The following is a 23,545-nucleotide window of genomic DNA, read 5'->3' on the forward strand; positions in this document are numbered from 1 at the left end:
GATACCTTAGATTCTTTTTTCCGTACAAAACTCTTCGTGTCTGGGTATATTTTATATGTAATACACATTTCAGTTCGGACTAGCCACGTGTGGCCTGTGGCGGCCATATCAGCACGCTGTATAGTGTCTAATTCCATTTCCCCAGCACTGGCAAAACTGTTTCTTTGTGGGGCGCCTGGGTGGCGCAGTCGGTTAAGCGTCCGACTTCAGCCAGGTCACGATCTCACGGTCTGTGAGTTCGAGCCCTGCGTCAGGCTCTGGGCTGATGGCTCAGAGCCTGGAGCCTGCTTCCGATTCTGTGTCTCCCTCTCTCTCTGCCCCTCCCCTGTTCATGCTCTGTCTCTCTCTGTCCCAAAAAAATAAATAAAAGTTGAAAAAAAAAATTTAAAAAAAAACTGTTTCTTTGTATTCCTGTAATTGGCTTTGGTTAATGTTTGCGCGTTACGTTCCCTTAGTGACACGTGTGTCACACCAGTTCGTAGCAGCAAACACCTTCCAGGCCCCGTTTTCCTTTCTTAATTGGAAAAGGCAGGAGGCGGTGGGGGGACTTGCCTGAGAGCTCAGTCTTCTTGGGCTAGGTCAGTGTGCATATGATTGTTCAGAAATAAGACAGAAGTCAAGCGGCTTAATGCTTCTGCAATAAATTTTGTTTCATACAACTTTTATTGTCTGTAACGTTCTTTTTTTCGCATGAGGCGGGCAGGTAGTGAGAGCTCCATAAAGTTGTGGAATTGCTACAGCCAGATAGATGGTGAGCCTGCCTTGGGGCCTCCCGAGAGCTGACTTGTTCCCAGTAAGAGTGGCATTAGCAGGGCAAAGCAGCACCCGCTTGCCCCCCCCCGCCCCCGCCCACCTGGCAAGGCGGACATTCCAGGCCAGGGCTGTTGTGGCCACATGGGGAGACACTGGGCCACCTCAGAGTGGGTCACAGACTGTTTTGGGTCTAAAGTAACTACCCATCTTGATCTTATATAAACGTACACACATATATGTATGTATGTGTAGTTAGAAATTCCTCAGAGTTCTTTCACTTCTGGGTACTCGTCTGTAATTTTGTTTTCTAGAAGAGTCGCCAGTGGAACTGGTCATTTCTCCCTGTGGCAGTATGCGACTCTCAATTTTTTATGGCCACTTTGTAACTGGGCTGCATGTGAAGCATAGATAGGATTCAAATAAGCGGAGGTGGGAGGAGCCAGATAGAAGCAGGGAAGGGAGTGGGTCTGCGGAAGAGAATGTGTAGAACACGGCCGTGGGAAAAATGTAGGCAGTGTGGTCTTGCGGTAAAGAATTCTTCTAGGTAAGTAGTACGAGGTTGAGGCTACGTTAGTGAGAAGATTCAAATGCCAACCGAAGTGTGGATACCTCTTTAGAATATTCCAGATCCAGATTCTTGTGTAGCACCCTCCCCCAAGAGTACGTTTTTTTAATACTGACTTAATTAAAGTCCATTTTTATGACCAGCCTTAAATGGACCTTCTGAATTGAGGTCTCTTAGAATCATTGTCTCATGATTCCTCAGATGAGCACCTTTTCTTTTTTTTTTTCTTTTTTTTTTTTTAAATTTTTTTTTTCCAACGTTTTTTATTTATTTTTGGGACAGAGAGAGACAGAGCATGAATGGGGGAGGGGCAGAGAGAGAGGGAGACACAGAATCGGAAACAGGCTCCAGGCTCCGAGCCATCAGCCCAGAGCCTGACGCGGGGCTCGAACTCACGGACCGCGAGATCGTGACCTGGCTGAAGTCGGACGCTTAACCGACTGCGCCACCCAGGCGCCCCTATGAGCACCTTTTCTAACTAGCAGACACACTGATACGTTGAACTTGGAATTAAAAGATGTGATTATAGCTTAGAATGTAGGCAAATTCCCATCGTGTAAGAAAATGCCACTTCTCAAATACTGTGCCTTTCTTGTCATCCATTACCTGACGGTAACGGATGTGCGTGCTTCTTCCCGAAACGGCACGTTTGGCGCCGTGGTCAGAAATGCTGAGGGTTTGTAACTTTATAAACTAGTAATTTTACAGCGTTACCAGTGTTCTGTTACCAGCTCAGTGTATGATGGCCACACGAGCCGCTTCCTAACCTACCAGCAGATCCCGTCGGTAAGATTCTGGGCTGCGTCCCAGTAAGGAGTGAGCACACTCTGGGCGCATCGGGCAGCGGCCGGGGAAGGGGCCGGGGGGAGAGCCGTCCACACTGTCGTGTCGCCGGAGCAGCGTCAGGGAGGGACGGACTGTGTCTGGCCTGTCGTGGGGAAGGTGGACGGGCCGGCGTGCGGGGGCAGGTGAGCCCGGGGTCGAATGACGACGGTGCTTTGGCAGACACGATGCATCAGACTGGCGTGTGGCAAGTACGAACAAAGGCAGGAACGTGGAAACAGGATGGAACAGGGGTGGGGGGCGGGGGGATGAGGCACGGTGTGCTGCAGGGGCGAGGACTCGAACCGGGTTCTGGGGGTGTGGCGCTTGTCAGCTGGCCTCTGGTCAGGAGCCCGGACGGGCGTGCTTCCAGAAGGGTCTCCCGCGCCAGGCAGGCCAGTCACGGGGCGGGGGCTCGCCGGGACTGTTGAGAGAGTGAGGCCACGATGCTGCCCAGTGTCTCCCTGGGATATTTACACTGCGACCGCGTGAGTGTCCTTGCACGTGGGCGGTAAATGCCTGGAGGCGCTGCGGGTTTCGGCCTTCTTAAACGTTACTTGCGGTTCACGCGGACTCCGCCAGATTCAAGCGTGTGTGAGTTGTTTAGGACGCACGGTGGCCGTGGAACAGCCTCGTGGCTCCCCGCGGTGTGAAGTGAGGGGCGGGGGGTGAGAGCACGAAGCGATCCCACAGGGAAGCCGCGGTTCACGGTGACCGAGCAGGAGGGACTCCCCAGACCGAGAACGGCCCCAGGTGTGTGAGCGGGCTCTGGGCTGAGGCGAGCGGACAGGAGTCCCCGTTTTCTCTTATTCTGTGTTGTGACTGTGGATGGAGTCCTCGCACCGTGTCCAAGTGAGTGAGGCTGTTTTCATCATTAACAGGAACCTTAGAAAATGTGCCGGAAACGGGGCAGGAGGGTCTTCGTTTATTGTTTTAAAATGTATATATTTGGTACTCTGTCGTTTCTATCCCTGTTCCTAAAAATACTATATTATCAGTGTTACTGCTCAGCGGTTTTCTTTTCAAAGATGGCAGTAATTGAATATTTGCACTTGATCTTAGCCAAAGGCTGAGAATCGACAGAGTAACGATTGTTATCGTCTGCGTTACAAGGACAGTATCGCATTGCCGACAGATCGTGCTTGTGAAGATGGCCGTGCCCGCGCGCACTGAAACCGGCACCCCGAAATGCCGTAGGCCCTGCGTCTCTGGCAGAGCGCGGAGGGAAAAAATAGCTCTGCCCTCAGAACCTATTTTCACAGAAATTCCGGCCTCAGGTGTTGTCCGTGAGGAAGTAGCGTGCCCCGTTTGTGGGAGGGGAGAAGGGAGCTTTTCGGTTCCCCCGAGTTCCTGCCAGGCAGCTGCAAAGTCTAGTGTAGGACACAGCCTCGTGAGGGCAGGGGGTGCGTTCCGTTCGGTGACGCACGTCCAGAGCCTGAGTCAGCATAAGCGTTCAGTGAGCGAGGGTCGAGTGAACGAGATCCTCACTTAAAAGAGCTGAGTTGCGGAATTAAGCACTCAGTCGCAGAGTACATAAAAGCGTCGAATGTATTGAAAACGTCAGATCACACGCAAGGGAACACCCCGCATAACGGATGGGGGTAGGGAGGAGGCTGTCCTAGAAGGAATTTCCCACAGTGTGAGCTAGCTGCCCAAGTTCAAGGAAACCCAGTACTGGCCTGAGTGAAGCTCTTTTGCTAAGTGACTCACTAAAATTCAGAACGTTGCCATTTATCGAGTGCCTGCCATATATTTTCTTTATTGTGAAATTTCAGATTTACCAAAAAGCACAAAGCTTTGCAAACTACCTCGGTGTTGGCGGAGGGGGGTGAAAAGGTCACAGGCTGCACCTGGTTGTCCTGTTGTATTAAAAGTGCTGGGTGATTCCTGGGGGGCAGGTGGCCTAGGGGACACCTAGGCCAGAGGGTGGGGGGCTGCCAGAGAGGGCACCGGGCTTATACCTTGTGCATGGCTTTTATCAGCCCAGTTCCCAGATAATGGAGCCATGGGAAATCTGGAGCTTTCCCAAAATTGAGTTGTTTTGTTAAATTGAGACATTTTATGCCATTTTTAAAATGAGCCACGCAACAGATGGCTTTAGGCTCACAGAACCGGGGCGTGATACGTGCTGGAGCTTCCCCAAGGGGACCACGGGGGGAGAGGCCTTGGGCCCCGGCAGCCACACCGTCCTCCTCCAGCCTGCCTGTAACTGCAGGGAGACACGGAGGGCTTTTGGGGGGAAATTACGTAGTTCCAGAGTATTCGACCTTTGTTTCAGTTAAGTCGTGTATTGAAATCGCAGTCTTTACAGCTTTGTGTGATCCCTTTTATAGTTTTGCTTTTATGACACGATACTTCATAACTGCCGTGGTTACTGTGACCTAAGAAACATGTACTCGGTTGTAGAACATTGGCAGGAATATCCAAGTGAGAGTTCATGCACGATTGCTTCCTTTGTTCGTTCCGATATCTTGTCCCTGTTTGATTTTTATGTCGTGGTTATAAATGTCCATGTAGAATGTTGGCGATTCTACTACGCCAACATTGGAAGTTCTCACCCCCCTCCCCCCGAGTCCCCCGTGGTGTAACATGAAGCAAGGCTGGTGCGCCCTCTGTGTAGACTGGGGCTCCAGGATTCACCTAGAGTTACGATACGTGATCCTTCAATTGAGTCGTACAGAAGATTTTCTACGTGATCTTCTCACTGCCTAAAGCCCCCTCCTACTTGCCGCAAGAAGGTTTTTCTTGTTTTAATTTTCAACGACAGATTTCGAAAAAATAATGGGATATAGGAGCATAAAAGTGCTGTGATAAATTGCTTTTGTATCAAAGCGGCTAACGGTATGTGTCACCGGGTAGCATTAGCTCACCCACTTAGGGCTGCTCAGAGCTCAGCCGGAATCTGCACTCGGATCGCGTGTCTTCGTATCCTCATCAGCTGGGTTAGTAATATCTACTTTGCAGGAGTACTTTTCCTGAATTTAGGAACATAAAATAGGTACATTTCTTGTCAGTTCCTTTATGTTTACCACGTAGAGTGTTAATTTAGTGCCAATTTTCGTGTAGAAGCAAGAACCGGGACTTGTGTTACCACTCTGTACCTGTTTTATTTTATTTTTGTTCTGTTTTTATTTCACCACGTGTTTTCAATGCCATGTTTCTTACCCTATTTTTGCCTAGGGTGCTGGTCAAGATAAACTTGGAATCTATGTCAAGTCTGTCGTAAAAGGAGGTGCTGCAGATGTGGTTAGTATGATTTCTCCCGTTGTAAGTTCACCGCGTGTCACATTTAGCAAACGACCTGAGGTACTTCAGTGATACTTTCTGTTATAAAATGCTAAGTGTGGTGTTTGCTGAAAAGACCAACGTGAGCATACTTACCGCTGACTTTCCTCTTCCTCCTCTTGCCCTTTGCCGTCCCTCCCGCCCAACACACGTACCTTTCGGGCACGCAGGATGGACGCCTAGCCGCAGGTGACCAGCTCCTCAGTGTGGATGGACGAAGTCTGGTAGGACTCTCTCAAGAAAGGTATCGTTTATGTATTTGTTTAAGGTTGGCATTTTCAGGATGTTTCACAGTAAATTTAGATTTAGAAGACAAAAAGTAATGCTAGAAAGATCTGCCCTTAATCTTCACTTTAAAAAAAAATTTTTTTTTTTTTTAACGTTTATTTATTTTTGAGACAGAGACGGAGCATGAACGGGGGAGGGTCAGGGAGAGGGAGACACAGAATCCGAAACAGGGTCCAGGCTCTGAGCTGTCAGCACAGAGCCCGACGCGGGGCTCGAACTCACTAACCGTGAGATCGTGACCTGAGCCGAAGTCGGCCGCTTAACCGACTGAGCCACCCAGGCAGCCCCAATCTTCACAGTTTTAAATATAAACTCCGTGTATATGACCCCTCTCTTGTTAGCATGTTAGAGTGTGTATTTTGGTCTGGAGCAGTTTCTTTGAAGCTTAAAAAAGCCTATTCTTAGCACATCCTGAGGATTCCTGAAAGTCCTTGCACTGTTCTTGATAGAATAGTTCTTGGTTTCTGAGGAAGGGAGCCGGCAGCCGGGAGCCTGCGCAGAGGTCCAAAGCTGCTGCTCAGAATAGCGGGTGAGGCCGCACGGCGTGCGGCTACTGCGGTCCCAGGCGGCCATCGTGAGGAGCGGGCACTGCTCTCCTTTCCCCTACTAGTGCTGTTCTCTCTTCCTAGGGCAGCAGAACTCATGACAAGGACCAGTTCCGTGGTGACACTGGAAGTAGCCAAGCAAGGAGCGATCTACCACGGCCTGGCCACCCTGCTCAACCAGCCGTCCCCGATGATGCAGAGAGGTGAGCGCTCCCGGCGCAGCCTTGCACGCCGCGTCTGCCCACGACCGCTGTCGCGGTCGCCACCTGGTGTTGATCGCTTACCGCGTGCCGGGCATTTTACGGTCAAGGCCTCTCTCGACAGTCACAAAACTCTATGGAGCAGTGCTGTCCCAATTTTAAAGACAAGCTCGGGATGCGATCCCTTGCAAGATGGCCAAGATCAGTCGTTCACGACCGTGTCCAGTGTAGGCCCGCTGGCCTTCTGGCCGTGTGGGGGTTCGCTAAGGTCCTGCCCCCCGGCACCTCCCGTGGGGCCGGCTGGAGAGTCTCCACCGGCCCGGCACTTGGCCGTAGTAAAGCAGGTGGTGAGGGACGTAAAGTCTTCAAAGAACAGGTAGAATTCTCCACTGGAAGAATGTACGTGTGCGTGTATGTGAACAGTTACTTCAGTCCTTTGTGCGCTGAGACGGGACGTGATTATCCCGTTCTACGTAGTTCACTTCAGATTTAAAAGCTCAGTTCGCATAAGATGATTTGTTGGTGGGAACCATGATTTTATAGCTACGTCAAAAAATCCCAGAATAAAACCAATATAAGTTTAGGGCTTTCTTAAAGGATCAGTTCAGAAATCACAGGAGAAAACCCATTAGGACTCACATCGTCTCTTAAATCATTATATACTTTGCATTTACCATGCTCACTGTGTGCAGCTGCCAGGTCTGGCCTCGATGGAGCTCTCTTCTCCACTGGCCGGTGATCTGGGAGCCTCCCAGGCCAGCACCTGCCTGAGGTCGACCTAAGGGTCACACACACACACAAGAAAGCTTCTGAGAACCCAGACCCACTGTTCGCTGAAACGAACAAACCGCATCTTGACAAAACCATGTGCTGTAGCAGAGGCCTTCGTTACTTTTTTCCTGACACGATGCCAGGCTGGTGCCTGATGTCATAGCTTACAGCCGCTTCCAAGAGGCAAACCCAACCGTGAGTTACAGGTCAGAGGGAAGCTGTTCGAGCAGAGAACACGCCGGGGCGACCATGCAGGGAGACGAGGCCAGAAGTAGAGCTCACCCCGGGGTTGACAGAGTTCGCGTGTGTTTTAGAAAGTGAGGGGAGTGTGTTTGGTGGACTTTGAGAAAATCGGCTTTAAAAGAGCACCTTTCCCATCAATAATAGCTAAATGTCACTTTTAAGCTTCTCTAGAAAGATTTGATTCCTAGACTAAAAGCTACCTTATTCCTTCACCTAAGAAGAAGGTCTTTTGAAATTTTAAATATTTGTAGGTTCATCTTTCTTGAAGACTAGGGTATTTAAAATAAAATCTTGAACAATTGAAGAGACCCTGAGTGCACTCTGACTTCAGTTTCAGACCGTCGTGGCTCAGGTAAACCCCGACCAAAGAGCGAAGGTTTCGAGCTCTATAACAATTCAGCTCAAAACGGGTCACCCGAGAGCCCTCAGCTGCCTTGGGCAGAATACAGCGAACCGAAGAAGCTCCCTGGCGATGACAGGCTGATGAAGAACCGGGCTGACCACCGCTCCAGCCCCAACGTGGCAAGTAAGAGGGACCGCTGTGGCCATTCCTTCCCTGGCCTTTGAGCTAGCTCTTGTCCAGATACACGCACGGTCACGGCCAGAAAAGGCCGGGGGGGGGGGGGGCACCCTGTGCTTTCTTAGTTATCAGAACGACATTGCCTGCGTATGCTGGCTGAGATGTGTTTTTCATGAGAGATACCCCAAGCACTGTCCTTCCGACAGGTAATAAGAACGAAGTTCGAAAACGTTTGATTGCCCTGATGCTCTAGGGCGGTACGTTGACCACGTCCGCGGCAGGGGATGGTGAACGTTTTATGCTTTTAAGGGCTTGTTAACAAGAAGGAGGCTCAGTGGAAGGGTAACGCAACACTCACGAGGTTTGCAAAGCCTGAAATACTGACTGACTGTCCCGTTGCCGGGAGGGTTTGCCGGCCGCCAGTCTGTAGGTAATACTTTCTGGCCCTGGGCTCTGATTATTCGAGAGAGGGGAGTGGGTATGAGGAGCCCTGATGTCTCCCGTGCCCCAGTTTTCGTCTCTGTGCTGACTCCTCACCGGCTGTTGGAAGATGCCCGGCACGTGCTCACCACCCGTAAAGGACGTTAAGTGACGTTGTGTCGAGTTGTCCTCCCAGGAGTCACCTTTCTTTTCCCTGCCTCTTTCCAACGCAGATCAGCCCCCCAGTCCCGGAGGGAAAAGCGCGTACGCCCCTGGAGCAGCCGCTAAGATCACGTCCGTCTCCACCGGAAACCTCTGCACTGAGGTCTGAGAGAGGAGGGAACCGTTCTCGCTGTGATGAACACCTAGATTATCTCGTGACGCTCACGCTCTGTAGATTAGCATTGCTTGTAATCCCTGAGTACTGCTTTTTTTGTTTTTAATAGAATAGGTAAATTAGCTTTAAATTGATAAGTCAGGGCAAAATGAAATGTTTTTCATTATTCCTAGTAGAGGACCACTTTTAATTCTTAACACAGGTTTAAAAATACACAGAAACCACATTTAAAAACAGAATATTGGAAATTAAATGAGTCCGTGTACAAATTGCCAAAAGCCCGCTTTCTTCTTCACGTTTTACAGGAGCAGACCCCTCCGCCTCGACCTGAGGCCTACCCCATCCCCACCCAGACGTACACCAGGGAGTACTTCACCTTCCCGGCCTCCAGGTCCCAGGACCGCGTGGCTCCCCCTCAGAACCAGTGGCCCAATTACGAGGAGAAGCCGCACGTGCACACAGATGGTCATCAGTCCGGCCCCGCGATGCAGGTCAGAGAGGAGGCCACGGACATCCGCGCCCTCAAAGAGAATTGGTTCGGCAGGGTGGAGTCTGAATGATTTCTGAGCTACAGCCGACGTGCTCTGTAGGACGGTGCTGTCCTACGTGGTCTCCCGGGTAACTGAGGAAGAGGGGATGGGAGGGAATACTAAATGTGAAAAGGAGTTCTTTGTTCTCTGGAAGTTCGATTCGCAAAGTGTTAGTAACAGTGCACCCTAATGACAGTTTGCGAGGTGGGATCACGGGCTCCAGGGCTGCGAAACGAGCGGTGTGTGTTTTCTCTTACTCACACCAGAAGCCGTCCCAAGCGCTGGGACGCGGGCGTAACCGGGGTCCCTACCCGTGGCCCTAACGATGCGATGGGGAAGCGAGGCAGAGGAAGTAAACACGGGGTAGTAGGTCCTGCTAGGGACGTGGGTCCCCGCCAAGCGACTGGCGCCTGGGCTCCCGCGGTCCGTTACCGCTCTCTGAGGGAAGAGCGTCTCGGACAGGGGAGGAGGCCCGGGTGGGCTGCTTGAGCGGGAGCCGGGGGTGGGGCGCGTCACAGGCCTTTGCAGCCTGGAACCACGCGGAAGGGCTCAAGCGACGGGAAGACGAAGGGTTCAGGTTCTGTCCAAGCTAGTAGAGAAGGGGCCGTCAGGGCGGTGGAGCTGGGGAACGTCATCAGATGTGTCTTGTGTTTAGAAAGACAACTTTGCACCGTGGGAGCCTGGGAGAAGTCAGATGTATGCTTAAAAATAGGTACGGTCTGGGATGTGTGACGACACCGGGCCCGGGTAGCGCGTTCCGGCTGTGCTGCTCTAGAGACTGGGGGCTGAGGGTGGGACGGGGCTGAGCCGAGGAGGGTGGGAGAGCAGAAGAGGGGTCACAGTCACAGTCACGGGAGGCAGCACGGACAGCGAGGAAGAGCCTCGTGTCCTGAGTTCCACGGCTCCGTCCTGTCCCGTTACCCGAGAAGCCCAGTCTCTTCGAGAGTATCGGACACCCCCCGCCGGCTCGACCAGCGGGCCGGAGCAGGCTGCGAGAGAGGATTTCTCCAGATTTCCCTTCCACAGTGAATGCTCATGTGCCTTGCTCCCTCCCCAGGGAAGACCCGCTTCCCATATGTCGAGAGAATCCACACGTGTCTCCTGTCTTACGGGAATAGCTTTTAGTAAGCCTCCACATTCATGTTCGTGGTGCACGTCCGCTTCTGCCCCACACGTGGGTAACGGGCACCTAGAAGAGGAGGCCAGGGAACCGGGACGTCCGTGTGTGGGAGGGTCGCTTACTTGGATCATGAAATGACCAAGCATAAGAGTAGGACTTGCCAGGGGTGCACCGGGAGCTAGAACGATGTCCTCGAGGAGAGCGGAGGCCTGAGCCGGGAGGACCGGGAGCCGGGTCCCGCAGTGCCGCGGAGGAGGCTTGAACTCCACAAGTTTATGCTTTCAGAGGATCTGTTCTACACGTAGGGCATTTCATGCTACGGTGGACTCTTAAATGATGTGGGTCTGGACTGTTCGTGTCCACTTTTACGCACATTTTCTCAGTATGGTGCTCTGTCTTTTCTCATCCTTGTGGTTTTTGTCTTTTCTGTGGTTTATTGTAAGAATACAGTAAGTACATAAGGAAACAGACTGTGTGCTGATCGACTGTTTATGTCACGGGAAAGGCTTCCAGTCGGCGGTAGGCTATTAGTAGTTCAGTTTCTGGGGGAGTCAAAAGTCGTATGTGGATTTTTGACTACCCAGGGTTCAGTGCCCCTGTCCCCTGCCTTGTTCGAGGGTCAGCTACCTTTTTGTGCCCTGTAGACTGTCCAGCGATCAAGAAACTTTCTGTGTCTGTAGTAAAGCTATAGCAAAATATTGGCAGTAAATGTTACATTTCTCTATCAGGCTACTGTGTTTGCAAGTGATATTTCATTTTTTTCTTGGCTTATTTTTTAAGGAAAGGGAAACAGTTTACCTTCCAGATTTACATCTTCAATTTCTACAGATTAACAGAACAGGAAAAAATGTTTGACATCCTAGTGAGTCATTTCTGTCACTTTAAACTACTTTTAGACATGCCATTTTTCAGACATGAGCCTCTTAGCCCTTTGAAACAGTGTATTCGTTTCATCTCTGACACACACGCATACATGTTCATGTTCAGTGACCGATGGCACTGTGTTCTGCACTTTGCTTTCTAAGACTGGAACAGACAGGCTCGGATGCATGGCTTGTCCTGGCCCGTGCACAGCTCTGTCAGCCCGTCAGCCCTGGGACCATGGCTCAGATAGTAAAGATTTGAGAACTACTACTCTCACTTCGAACTTTACGACGGAGAAGTAAATTTTGCTGCTCTTCGCGTAGTTAGACTGAACACATTCCTCCTCGCGAAGTCCGTCGCGTGGGAGACCACAGCGGAGATGTGTGCACGCGGCCGTACAAGAGGGGGGAAGGGCGCCGTCCGTAAAGCACCTGCGTTTCTGTGCGCTGCGCCGCCTCCTTTTCACAGCGATGCAGAGAAGGAAGTACGGCCCTTCCCTTTTCGTAACTGGAGAAGCGCTGACCCCCGCATCGTGCACCCCGCACCGCCAGAGACCTGGGCGGTCTCCGCCTCTGTGTGCCACTCGCTAAACAATTGCCCTAAAGTGTTTTCTCCCTCAAGGTACAATATTTGTGAGTTTTTAATAATTTTTTCCAAGTGGCCGAAAGATAACGGTTTTCTGTGTTCTTCCTCTAGCGCGTCACCCGCTCCCAGGAGGAACTTCGGGAGGATAAAGCTTACCAACTCGAGCGGCATCGGCTGGAGGCGGTGCTGGATCGCAAGTCCGACAGTGACGTGTGGATCCAGCCGAGCTCCTCGGTGGGCTCCAGCACGTCCAGCCAGGAGCACCTGGACCCCTGCTCCAAGTCGGGCACCCCCGCCTCCACGCTGACCAAGAGCGGCCCCGGGCGCTGGAAGACGCCAGCCTCCGCGCAGCCCCTGCCGGCGGCCCCCCCGCCCGCGCAGACAGACCTGCCCCCGCCACCCCCGCCGCCCCCCGCGCACTACGCCGGAGACTTCGACGGGATCCCCGTGGACCTGCCCCTCCCGCCCCCTCCCAGCGGCCAGGCGGCGGCGGAGCGGAGGAAACGGGAGGAGCAGCAGCGCTGGTACGAGAAGGAGAAGGCCCGCCTGGAGGAGGAGCGGGACAGGAAGCGCCGGGAGCAGGAGCGGAAGCTGGGCCAGATGCGCTCCCAGGCCCTGAACCCGGCCGCGTTCTCCCCAGTGACCGTCGCGCACACGAAGCCGGAAAAACCTTCCACGCTCCAGAGGCCCCAGGACACGGTCATCCGGGAGCTGCAGCCCCAGCAGCAGCCACGCACCATCGAGCGCCGAGACTTGCAGTACATCACGGTCAGCAAAGAGGAGCTGTCCTCGGGGGACAGCCTGTCCCCCGACCCCTGGAAGCGGGACGCCAGGGAGAAGCTGGAGAAGCAGCAGCAAATGCACATCGTGGACATGCTGAGCAGGGAGATCCGGGAGCTCCAGAGCAAGCCCGAGCGCAGCGCCGAGGACAGCGACCGCCTGCGCAAGCTCATGCTGGAGTGGCAGTTCCAGAAGAGACTGCAGGAGTCCAAGCAGAAGGACGAGGACGACGAGGAGGAGGAGGACGACGACGTGGACACCATGCTGATCATGCAGCGCCTCGAGGCTGAGCGGAGAGCAAGGGTAAAGGGGAAAAGTGCTGTGGGCGCGCGTTTCTGTGCTACCTGCCCCGAGCGCGTGGCGCTCCCGGCCCGGGGCCCTGGAGGGTTGAGGGGGGCCCCTGGCCTGTGGCCTGTAGCCTGTCGCTCCGTCTCCCGCTCGCTGGCGGTCCCGCACGACGAGCCGGGCTGGGAGGCGTGTTCTCTGCAAAGGGCTCACTGCCATCCAAGTGGAACTTTGCTGTTCAAGTCGGCAGACTCCCATTTGTCCTTCTCGTTAGCGCTTCAGTTGAGAAAACAAGCTCGTAACCGCTTTGTTCGGAGCCAGTTAAAGGCCTCCCCAGGGGTCGGCAGGATTTTTTCTTAAACGGCCAGATAGTCAAACATCTTAGGCTTTGTGGGCCGCACACGGTCTTCACGGCACCGCTCTGCTGTTGCACGACGGAAGCCGCCTTGGCCGCGGCGCAAACGGTGAGAACCGTGGGCCAGGGCACCCTTCACGAACGGGGGCAGGACACCTGCCCAGCCCAGGTCGTGACGGTCGGCACTGGACGGTGGGTGGCGGAGGGGACTGTTGAGAGTCCCAGAGTTGCGGTTCTCGTAGCCTCGCCAGCAGGACACTCCGCGCACTGGCTGTACGCGGTGAAGCAGGTACTTAGGAAACTAAACCGTTCTGTTTCAGCGGGAGTATAGACACCGAGAACTTAGGGTTTTAATTTAATTTCTCCATACGACGAAAGTAATTTGTGCTTTTCGCATCAAACAAAGGAAGGAAAGGTCGTGTTAGTTTCGTGCGCTAGATTGTTAAAATGCCAGATTGAAGACTCCATTACCCTATCAGAACGGAGACGCATTTGCTGGTATTAATCTGCAGACGGTGCTGTGGACCACATGGTAGGAGGTTTCACACAGGGCAGCTTTCTGGGAAGAGACGGCCGAGACCACTTCCTCTGGATTTTGTTTCTAATTGCCACTTTTACTTAATGCTGTCTGCCAGACATCTAAACAAGTAACTGTTACATCAGCTGTTTGAATGTTTCCACATCAGGACACAGAGTGACCTTAGATAGTGACCAGTCCATACAGCCGACTCTGACCCCTTTTCAGGTTTGCCTCGTGAGTTTTGTCCTGAAACGTTTCGCACACTTCTTATTACACGCTTCTTGTCAGCAAAGGGGATGTGGGACTTTACCCAACATCCAGCTGAACGAACACCCAAATGTTAAGTCACCAGTAATAAACTCCTGAAAAACAACTGTATTTACCCTCAGTGCTACTTTATTTCAAAGCGCATCCGGTTAACGATGCATCACTTGTAGCATAAGAATTCTCAGCACAGCGCTGACCCTGGGGTCAGGACCCTGGTGTCCACCGTGTCCACGGTTGGCTGAGTGCTCCGTGCAGGGTCCCCTCCCTGTCCTCGGCCACTGCCACTAGAGGCAGGGCGTGTGCCCCTGGCCCAACTCTCCCGTCCCTAGGACACAAGAAAACAGCGATGTTTACGGCAGTTCATACTGAACCAAAAGCCAACGTGTATGGTAAATAGGTAGACATTGTTAACATTTATTGTTATAACTGTATCCCCCACCCCCACCCCCCCCTCCCCCGCCCCGTAGTGAAAAGTTAGCAACTGCATTGTGGTATTTCTCTAATTATTCTTAGCTGTGAATTTTTATTAAAGGTCTGTCAGGTTTTCCAAATAGTTCACAGCGACCATTTCAAAGCCTCATAGCGTGAACTATGACATTTGGAAAGTTTCTTACAATTTTAGTGAAAAGTGTCTCCGTGTTCATCATTAATCAAATTTAAGGTGAATATCTTAGTCCCCAAGTACCAGCTCAGAGGAATTTTAGAGTCCCTTCCGTGGATCATAATAACGAAACCCAAGTATTTAATGCTGTGTGGACATCTTCCTGTTTGTGGGTGCCAGAAGTCCACGCATAGTTTTCGCTGTGCTCCCCGGGCCGTCCTCCAACGCAGGAGACGCGCGGGAGCAGCGAGCACGCGGGGTGGAATACGGTCTAAACTTGACTTTTTTTCACACTTCATCTTTCTTTTTGTTTCCTTCTCTGTTACTGCAGCAGACTGGTCTGCCAGCAATCTCTGTTCTAGATTTGGTATGTTCTCATTTCTTTCCCTTTGGTACTTTTTTCCTGTCTTGATTTTCTTTTTTTCTGTTAGTGGTGGTGGTTTGTGTTCCTAGTAGACGCAGCTCCTTGGGACGTCCTAGCACAGGCGTGTAGTTGTGGGATCGAGAAGCATGCCTTTCCGTGTGTTTAGATTTAGTTACTCTTTGCTTTCCTCCGTTAATTTTAAGTGTTACCGTTTGTTTATGGCTTTGACCTTTTCTCAGTTTGAGTCACGAAATTGATTCTGTGTATTTTTACGTAGAGTCACAAATACGCGAGCAAACGAAAGAACCTGCAACGAATAACCTATTTCATTTTTGTTACCCTGGTGATAGATTTGGAATAACCGACTACTAGAAACTCAGCCGAATTGGTATTCACGTTGTTTTGCCAATTAAGATATAACTGGCATCTGTCTGTTGGCAGAAAAAGAGAGCTTTTTGGTAAATGTTGCTCCGTTTTCTTTAATAATTTCGCATGGACTTCAGTTTGCTTCACCAGCCGTATCGTCTGCCGAAACATACCTGACACCCCATTCTGTTGTCAGTTCAGGGTTTTTGTTCGTTTCATGTTTTATTTGTGAGGGGGAGTGCAAGCTGCGGGGGTGGGGGGAGGCGGACAGAGGATCGGAAGCGGGCTCCACACAGTCAGCGCCCAGCCCAGCGCGGGGCTCGAACTCCCGAACCGTGAGATTGTGACCTGAGCCGAAGTCCGGCACTCAACCAACTGTGCCCCTCGATTCAGTGTGTTTGGTATCCACGTTCGGGAGATTCAGTTGACCGTTTAGTGTCCGTGGTGCTCCAGGGCCATTATCAGTGTCACCGGCCACGAGTTCTGCGCCGGCTGAAACGTTCCTAATAACTTGAGGTCATTTTTTGTTAGTCACTTTTTAAACGAACAAGGACGGGATGCGACAGTACTTTTCAAACGTCCTGAATCTCCGTTTGACTTCAATGGCCTCCTCATCAAATGACAGCCCCTCCCCCGTTTTTAGCTCAACAGTGTGGTGGCACGACCGCTGTGCAGAGAAGCCCCTCCCAGAAGCATTTCCCACCTCGATAACTGAAGAGCATATTTGTTTTAGCGTTACCTCCGCCCCCATGAGACAAAGACAAAATATGGATGTTTTCTCCGTACTTCTTTGTATGGCAACGTGCACCTGTGGTGGGCGGTCGGAAGATACCGGTTAGAGCAGATTCTTCGTTTGAGATGCTCGTGTTACATCCTCTCTGGGCATCCATTGCCCACCAGCTACTGTCCCAAGGCCCTGGCTGGTAGAGATTTTCCAGCTCTGTAGGCCTAGCGAGACTCTTCTGTGCAGATTATGTGACAGACAATACTTAGGGATGAAGGACACGAGGATTTGTGTTTTGAAGACACAGTTCAGAGTTCTTCTTTCTTTAAAAGGTAGTTTTTTTTACTCCTATTGACCTCAGCCCCCACATCTCTGAGCATTTCTTAGCCTCATTTCCCGGCAAACATGACCGTTCTTACAGCGGTGTCCTTACGTAGAGTCCTTCGGTCAGAATTGGCAGCTTGTCTACAGGGAGGTGCCTCTGCCAGGCGCCCGTCCTCTTGCCGGGACAGGGGTGGCCCAAGTGCCAGCGGAGTGTAGGGACAGCGCCCCGCGTGGCTGTGAGTGACGGTGTCTCCTGGGTACGACCCTGGGATGAACGGGGCAGGTGCTCTGTCGGGAGCAGCCCACAGTCTCCATGAGCTTGGGGGGCCACCTCACTGGCTCTGCTCTCCCTCTGGATTTGTAGTGGTCGGCACCCCAACCAGCCCGGGCCCCCACGCCCCCGCCTCCAGACCCCGGGAGCTGGAGAAGCCAGCGACACCCGCGTTTGCGTTTCTAGCCCAGGCCTTGCCCTGGCCCACACTTCCGCCTGCAGTCAGACAAGACTTTTCAAAGCTCAGCATGTTCGGAAACCGCCCCCCCCCCCCCCCCCCACATGCTCCTTGTCTACCTTCAGCCTTCCGCATTTCGGCTGATTCTTTTAATTGCTCTGTCCAAAAGCCTTAGTTACCATAACCCTCTTTTTTTCTCCATCAAGAAACTGTTTTTACTTCTCAGAATCTGATCACCTCAACACCCACATTGGCCTGAGCCACTGCTGTCCCCACCTGGCTCAGTGCAGGGGACTCCCTTGCTTCTGCGTTTGTTCCCTGTGTCACAGTCTGTTCTCAACACAGCAGCTAGGGTGATGCTGTTAATAAAAAAAAAAAAAAAAGTCACATCTCAGGAGTCTTCAGAACCCTGTCGTTTAGAGAAACGTTCTGGGTCTTCCCACGGCCACGAAGTGCTGGTGTTCCGTCCATGCCTCCGTGCACCTGCTGTGTGGAGTTGGGCAGATGTCAGCCTCCGCCGTAGCCGCACCCGGCTCCACTCAAGTTTGCAGGGAGGGACGGGCTGTGTGACCGGGCCTCCGTTGCCATAGATTGCCAGACCATTACACGCACTTCCCCCGGGGGAACCTGTGACGGAGGCAGAGCAGACGAGGCGGCACGCCCAGTAGTGACAAGCCACGCAGTGTCGCAAAGAGTGAGAGTCAAGGTTCTTACCGGAATTTTCTGAGTTTATATTTATTTCATATCGTGCTGCACAACAACAATGCCTCCTGCTCATGAAACTCCTGCCAGGAGCTATCTTCCAACTAGAAATTGACGTGACCTGACAGTCTCTCAGTTGCCTGGTCTCAGGCTTTGTCCTGTTACCGTCTTAGTGGTTCGTCTCCTGGCTCTGAGGACCTGACAGCTCAAGGGGAAGACTCCCTCCCCTTGGAGTGGTACCAGCCGAGTGACGCTGTCACCGATTTCAGCATCTCTACTGCTGACCTCATGGGAAGGCCCAGGCCAGGTCCGCCCTCGTAGGCCGTTTTCCTGACTGGTCTTCGTGTGGGACTGGAGGAATTGGCATACGAGGGGCTGAACCGAAAGCAAGATCATAAAAACCTCAAGCAAGAGTCAGTAGGAACCCAGCTGAGAGCTGCACCTGCAGAGAGACCCTGCCCGCTCCCCCAGAGTCCCCCGCCTTGCCAGCGGGGTCTGGCTCCGAGGGTGGTGTCCAAGCCTGCCTTCAGGGAGGGTCAGTTTGACTCCAGGAAGTAGGAGGGGAAAATATGCTCGAATGAAAGCCAGCTTGTTGGCATGTTGGAGTAGAACACAGACTCGTGTGGTTGCAAGATGAGATAGTTGCTGTGAGAGCTCCCGATGTACGTGGTGGGCCGCGTGCAGCCATGCAGCCCCACGCAGGCTCACCTGTCCCTGCAAAGCCAGAGCGTTTCAGCAGCCAAGCCGCACGCGTTACAGCTGCTGATAAAATTGTCACTGTCCTTACATTGAACGGGCAGGGGCATGGGCTGTGCCCAAGGAAGAGACTTGCACACCAAGTGCCCGGGGTCGTGGGGATGGCTTTCCCCATGAAGAAACACAAAGCGGACTTCCTCTCCCGCATGGGGCTCGTGGGCTGAACCCGAGTCGGGTGCCTGAGCCCGGTAGCAGTAAACGGCCTGCACGTGGGGGTCCTTCACTGCGGGGCATTAACATTTTTTAGGGTATTGTTAATGGATGGGAACATAGGCAGATGACGCTTGCCTGTTGCCTTAAGGGTGACCCTGACAGGCTTCCGGTCGTGTTTCCAGCGAGGATCCCAAAAGCGAAAGGACACCTTGGCCCTGATTTGTATTCAGATATCGCAACAAGATCGTCTCCCTTAATGGAGTTTTTACTGTACATTAAAAACACGAGTTAGTGTCTTCTGTGGCATAAAGTTATAAACACACGGATCACAATGTAACTTATCTTTTTTTAATCTGAAGATGAGGGGAGGACCGCCAGCGTAGCGAGACCAGCCAGGCTGGTGACAGTGGCTTCTGAGACCCCGCCTTAGTTCTCGGCTAAGAGTGGCTGTGGTTCAGGCTGATGGCTGCTGTAAGAACTGCGGCTGCTTCTGTCTAGGCCTGTTCCCCCGAACGTAGCTTCCTGCAGGTGGCTTCCATAGCAGCCCACCCTTCGTTCTCTGCGTGTAAAACACTGAGCCCGTGTCCTCTTCATCTCACCCCAGGTTAACACAGTCTGTCCTTGCAGCTCAGCCTGTGTTAAATGTGTGGCTTAGGTTGAAACGCCCTTTACCTGGCACTGAACGCAAGTAGACCACGCAGCACAGCGTACCATTTTGAGCTAATTTGGAGTAAGTTTAGAGGCTAGGTTATCATTCCTGTCATTAACGTTTTTGGGGGAGGAGGGTCGGGCAAAGCAGCATCTGTATGAAGAATGAAAAGCCTTGTTTTGGAAGTGAAAAGACGTGAAGCAGCTTGCCAGGCAGTGGGCAGAAGCTGCCTTTGTCGCGACAGCACGGATGGGTTCGTCGGTAACAGTAAAAAGAGGAGCTGGGGACCTTAACACCGGAGAAGGTTCCTCGCCGACCCCATCCAGATGTAGAAGAATGAAGGTTTTGAAGAGAAGGTGCCTGCTGTAGATTGGCTAGGTAGCATTCTGTACCTGTAATTAGGAGAATGGCAGTTGTGCCCGTTTCTGAAAATGGTGCTTCTGGAGAACTCAGCGGGGAGGACCCAGCGGGCCATTTTAGCGTGTTCTGTTGTCCTTGCTCAGACCTGTTTTTAATTGCGTCTGGCAGGTAAAGCACGACGAGGGAGTCTGTGCGGGACGCTAACGTGCTTTTACGCCCTTCCATGTAGCGTATTTAATACCAGCTGCTAGTTTATCTGGGTTTTGTTTTTTTTTGTTTGTTTTTTAATTTTTTTTTTTCAACGTTTATTTATCTTTGGGACAGAGAGAGACAGAGCCTGAACGGGGGAGGGGCAGAGAGAGAGGGAGACACAGAATCGGAAGCAGGCTCCAGGCCCTGAGCCATCAGCCCAGAGCCTGACGCGGGGCTCAAACTCACGGACCGCGAGATCGTGACCTGGCTGAAGTCGGACGCTTAACCGACTGCGCCACCCAGGCGCCCCTTATCTGGTTATTTTTATTTGGGTGCCGTTTCTCACACTTCGGACCGATGAGTGTAGATTGGTTGACACACTGGTGCTGTGGGCCATGGACCCTGCCGTGGTGGGGGGAGCTCCCCGGTGGAGGCCGGCCCTGCGCGACCCCGGGGGGCCGGGAGCCCTCACAGTTCTGCCTTGTTTCTTGGGCTCGGAATCCATAGCCTGTGCTCCTGCTCTGAGCCCCTCACAGCCAACATCCCAACATCTCCCCTGGGCTTATGCCTAGCTTTGAACTAAATGGGAAATTAAGTAAATTTGTCTTCTTGAGGAGCGGGTTTTTTTTTTTCTAAGATGTTTTAATATTGTTTACTGACCTGAAAAAGCCTAACGATGCCAAGTTAATTTGTTCCTTTCCCATCGGCTGCAGTGTTTATTCCACAGAAATAAGGCAGGAGTGAAACTGTTAAGGTTTTTGTTTTTAAAAAAAATACAAATACAATTCAAACCCCGTTTCTGTTTTTGCTGGGAACGGTTTCTACAGTAAGCAGTAATTCCGTAAATACTGAAACACATTACGAGCAATTTTACTTAAGGGGAGTCCTTCAGGGGCTTTAACAATGAAACTAGATGGCGTTGGGTTGCATTCTAATTTTTAAAATTTTGAATCAACTCCTCTTGATGTCTGGAGGCACATTTCTTGGGTGCTACCGCAGACCAGCTCTGGAACAGAAAGGAAATACTTGGAGAAGCAAGCTTTCAAAGTTGCCGTTATCTGGGGCCGTAACAAAAGGGCGTTTTCCTCTGTTCTGGTCAAATGTATGTTTAATCCAAGGATCCTTTTAGATAAGATATTCTCAACCTGTGGCACATGGAGGAATTTGACTCTATGCTGTTTCGGGGAGCAGGCGGTAGGTTTCCAGACACGAGAATTATTCAGAGACCGGCCAGTTGGCTTGGCTGAGAGGTTGTAGCAGAAGAGAGGTGAAGTGAGGTCCCTTGCGAATACAGGCTCAGATTCTTTGGCTCAAGACTTTGGGGTCTCCCTGGGCTGAGAAGGAATTCTTGGAGTCCAGGATGGGGTCTGGAGAAAGCCGATGGCCAAGGGTCAGTGGGCCAGGGGCTTGGCCCACGGTCCCGGTATCCCTCTGGGGTTGTGTGCTGGCACGTGGGACCCGCCCCAGGGACCTGAGGTCTGTGTGCCCCAGCCCACAGGCATGCAGACCGGAGGGAAGGAGGATGGGGGGGAGACGATGGCCGAGTGCACCCCGTAGTTGCGTAACTGGAGGGTCCGTGTGTCACGGGAGTGTGGTTTACGTGAGCTGGCTACAGTCCTGCTTGTTCACGGTGTGGATGTATACAGATTCCTTCTTGGAGCAGTTCGTGGAACTGTGGGGACAGTGCTGTTAGGCAGCTTAATTTTGAAACGTAGAGCTGTGAAATGTGTACGTTTTGCCGTCTTCCCACAGTGATCTAACCGGGTATTTTGTATCTGATGTCGTGTGTGTGTGTGTGTGTGTGTGTGTGTGTGTGTCTGCTTGTGCCAGTGTGTGCTCTCTGCGCCTCGTGCTGCTGGAGCGTGCAGGGCGGAGGTTAAAGTCCCTGCGTTGTTAGTTACAGGACGAGGAGCGGCGGCGGCAGCGGCAGCTGGACGACATGCGCAGGCGGGAAGCGGAGGACCGCGCCAGGCAGGAGGAGGAGAGGACGAAGCGAGACGCCGAAGACAAGGTCATGGTCCTGTAGGGGCGGCTAGAGGCTTCCCGGCTTAGCCTGAACCCGATGGATGGGCTGGGGCAGAGGGGCAGACGCTGCACGCATCCTAACGCGTGCGAGACACAACGGGGCCTGGACCCCTCCTTTGTTGTCGGACCGGAGACTGGAGCCCGGCCCGGCCCGCCCGCCTCTGCTCCGGACGGTGTCCACGTCCTCCCACCTGAGCCCTGTCTCTCTCCCGCTTCTGAACTCGTAGGCCTGTCGGGGTGGCCGAGCCTCCTCCGGCCGGTCCGCTCCCTCGGGGCCCTGCCCTTTCCTGGACGTGGCCCCTCCTGGTGGGGTGAGGGTGGTGCTTTTGCGGCTGTGCGGTCGGAGCTCGGGCGGTGAAGCACCAGGGACGTAGACGGTGTGTTCGCCCCGCGCATTTCAAGTAGGTTCCTTACGGAAATTACTCCATTCTGGTTGGCGGTCAGCAGGTCAGATAGCTTACAAAAAGCGTGATACGAGGAAAATTCAACTAGAATGTGATCTAATATCCCGAGTTGTTATTTTGGTTCCACATGTGGATTCTTTTTATGAAAGTAATCTTTTACGTGAATTTCAAAATGACAACTGATTGGGTCCATCCTGAGAACCGGGACCGCAGTGTGTGCGCAGCTGGCCCTGAGCGGGGCACCCGTGGCGGGGGTGGGGGAGCCTGTCCGCTCTGACGCTTCCCTTCTGTGAAGGCGGGGGCCGTGGGCGCCACAGCTGCCGGTGGGGAGTTTTCGTTCCTGATTCCTCCTTTGACAGTCTGGTGAGCCGTATTAATGAAGCCCCCTCCTCCCCCGAAGGAGAGAGCTTTTAGGAAACCTTGTGTAGTGATACGATCCTTCTGGATGTGTAACTAGTGAAGAGCTCGATTGGCAGAAACGATGTGACTCATCTAGACAAAAGTAGAATGATAAGGCTAGGACACGTACCTGTGTGAAAAGTAGCGGTCTCTGCATCTTCTAGACCCTCACGGTTCCTTGGCATCATCCTGTGACCTTCAGCGGCTGTGTCCACATAGCTTCTGCAGTCTCGGAAGCGGCCTCTGCTAGTGGGGCCGGGTGCCCCGGTGTCTTTCACTTGTGTCGGGAGAAGTCCCGGTCAGAATCAGTTCTCCGCAACGTGAGCCCCTAGACTTGTCGTTGCAGGGGTGTGTTGTGGCCCGCACCCCCCTCGGGGCCCATGTGCGGGAGGCCTGCCCGCGCCCTGTGCTCAGGCCCTCCGCTCCTGGCCTCTTCCAGCGTGAGCCCTCACAGCTCACCACTATGTCGTGTAACGCTTGGGTCTCACTCCGTAACTGCTTCTAGAGTTGAGTGGTCACTGAAAAGCTGGATGAGCTGTTTTTTATCCGCAGCGTCCACAATCGAGGGGCTGGCTTTGTTACAGAAGAACGTGCCATTCGTTAGTCGGATGGGCCACCTGTCCGGTCACGTCACTGTATCTGCTGTTAGTGTAACTAAAGGGATACTTTGGTCTCCTCCTAAAATGTCGTCAGGTGGCTGTCGTTCATGTCACACTAAAGGCCACAGGGCTCATTCTGGATTTAATTCCCCAGCCTAATAAGCAGACCCTTATTTTATGTTAGAAAACAAGGTAAAAGATGTCTCAACACAGAGTAAGAAGATAAAGTGAGAAATTGGGTCCAATGCCAAGACGAGGCTGGCTGGCACCTGACCACGAAAGGGGAAGCGTGAGTGCTGTGGTCACCGTGTGTGGGGCCGGGAGGGCTGGGGGGCGGGGAGCAGACCGCAGACATAAGCACACACCTCCCGGCGGGGACCAGAAGCCTGTACCCGAATGCCAGCAAGGTCCCTGAGATTAGTT

General features: G+C 52.7%; 1 protein-coding gene across 19 annotated transcripts in view; it reads left to right on the forward strand.

Annotated features, from left to right (window-relative positions):
* The window catches only part of AFDN (afadin, adherens junction formation factor), a 143,089-nt gene that overhangs the window by 112,138 nt on the left and 7,406 nt on the right, over nt 1-23,545 (forward strand). For 8 of the 19 annotated variants that reach the window (XM_045058364.1, XM_023254578.2, XM_023254580.2 and 5 more), the window contains 9 exons: nt 5,321-5,386; nt 5,596-5,669; nt 6,343-6,461; nt 7,804-7,998; nt 8,646-8,737; nt 9,055-9,240; nt 11,960-12,931; nt 14,988-15,023; nt 21,593-21,706. In XM_045058364.1, coding sequence (XP_044914299.1) covers nt 5,321-5,386; nt 5,596-5,669; nt 6,343-6,461; nt 7,804-7,998; nt 8,646-8,737; nt 9,055-9,240; nt 11,960-12,931; nt 14,988-15,023; nt 21,593-21,706 — 1,854 coding nt within the window. The remainder of the gene's footprint in view (nt 1-5,320; nt 5,387-5,595; nt 5,670-6,342; nt 6,462-7,803; nt 7,999-8,645; nt 8,738-9,054; nt 9,241-11,959; nt 12,932-14,987; nt 15,024-21,592; nt 21,707-23,545) is intronic. The other 11 variants (XM_023254584.2, XM_045058365.1, XM_045058368.1 and 8 more) reach the window with 3 other exon arrangements.

Source organism: Felis catus, chromosome B2 (assembly GCF_018350175.1).
Source record: "Felis catus isolate Fca126 chromosome B2, F.catus_Fca126_mat1.0, whole genome shotgun sequence".
Classification (NCBI taxonomy): Eukaryota; Metazoa; Chordata; class Mammalia; order Carnivora; family Felidae; genus Felis; species Felis catus.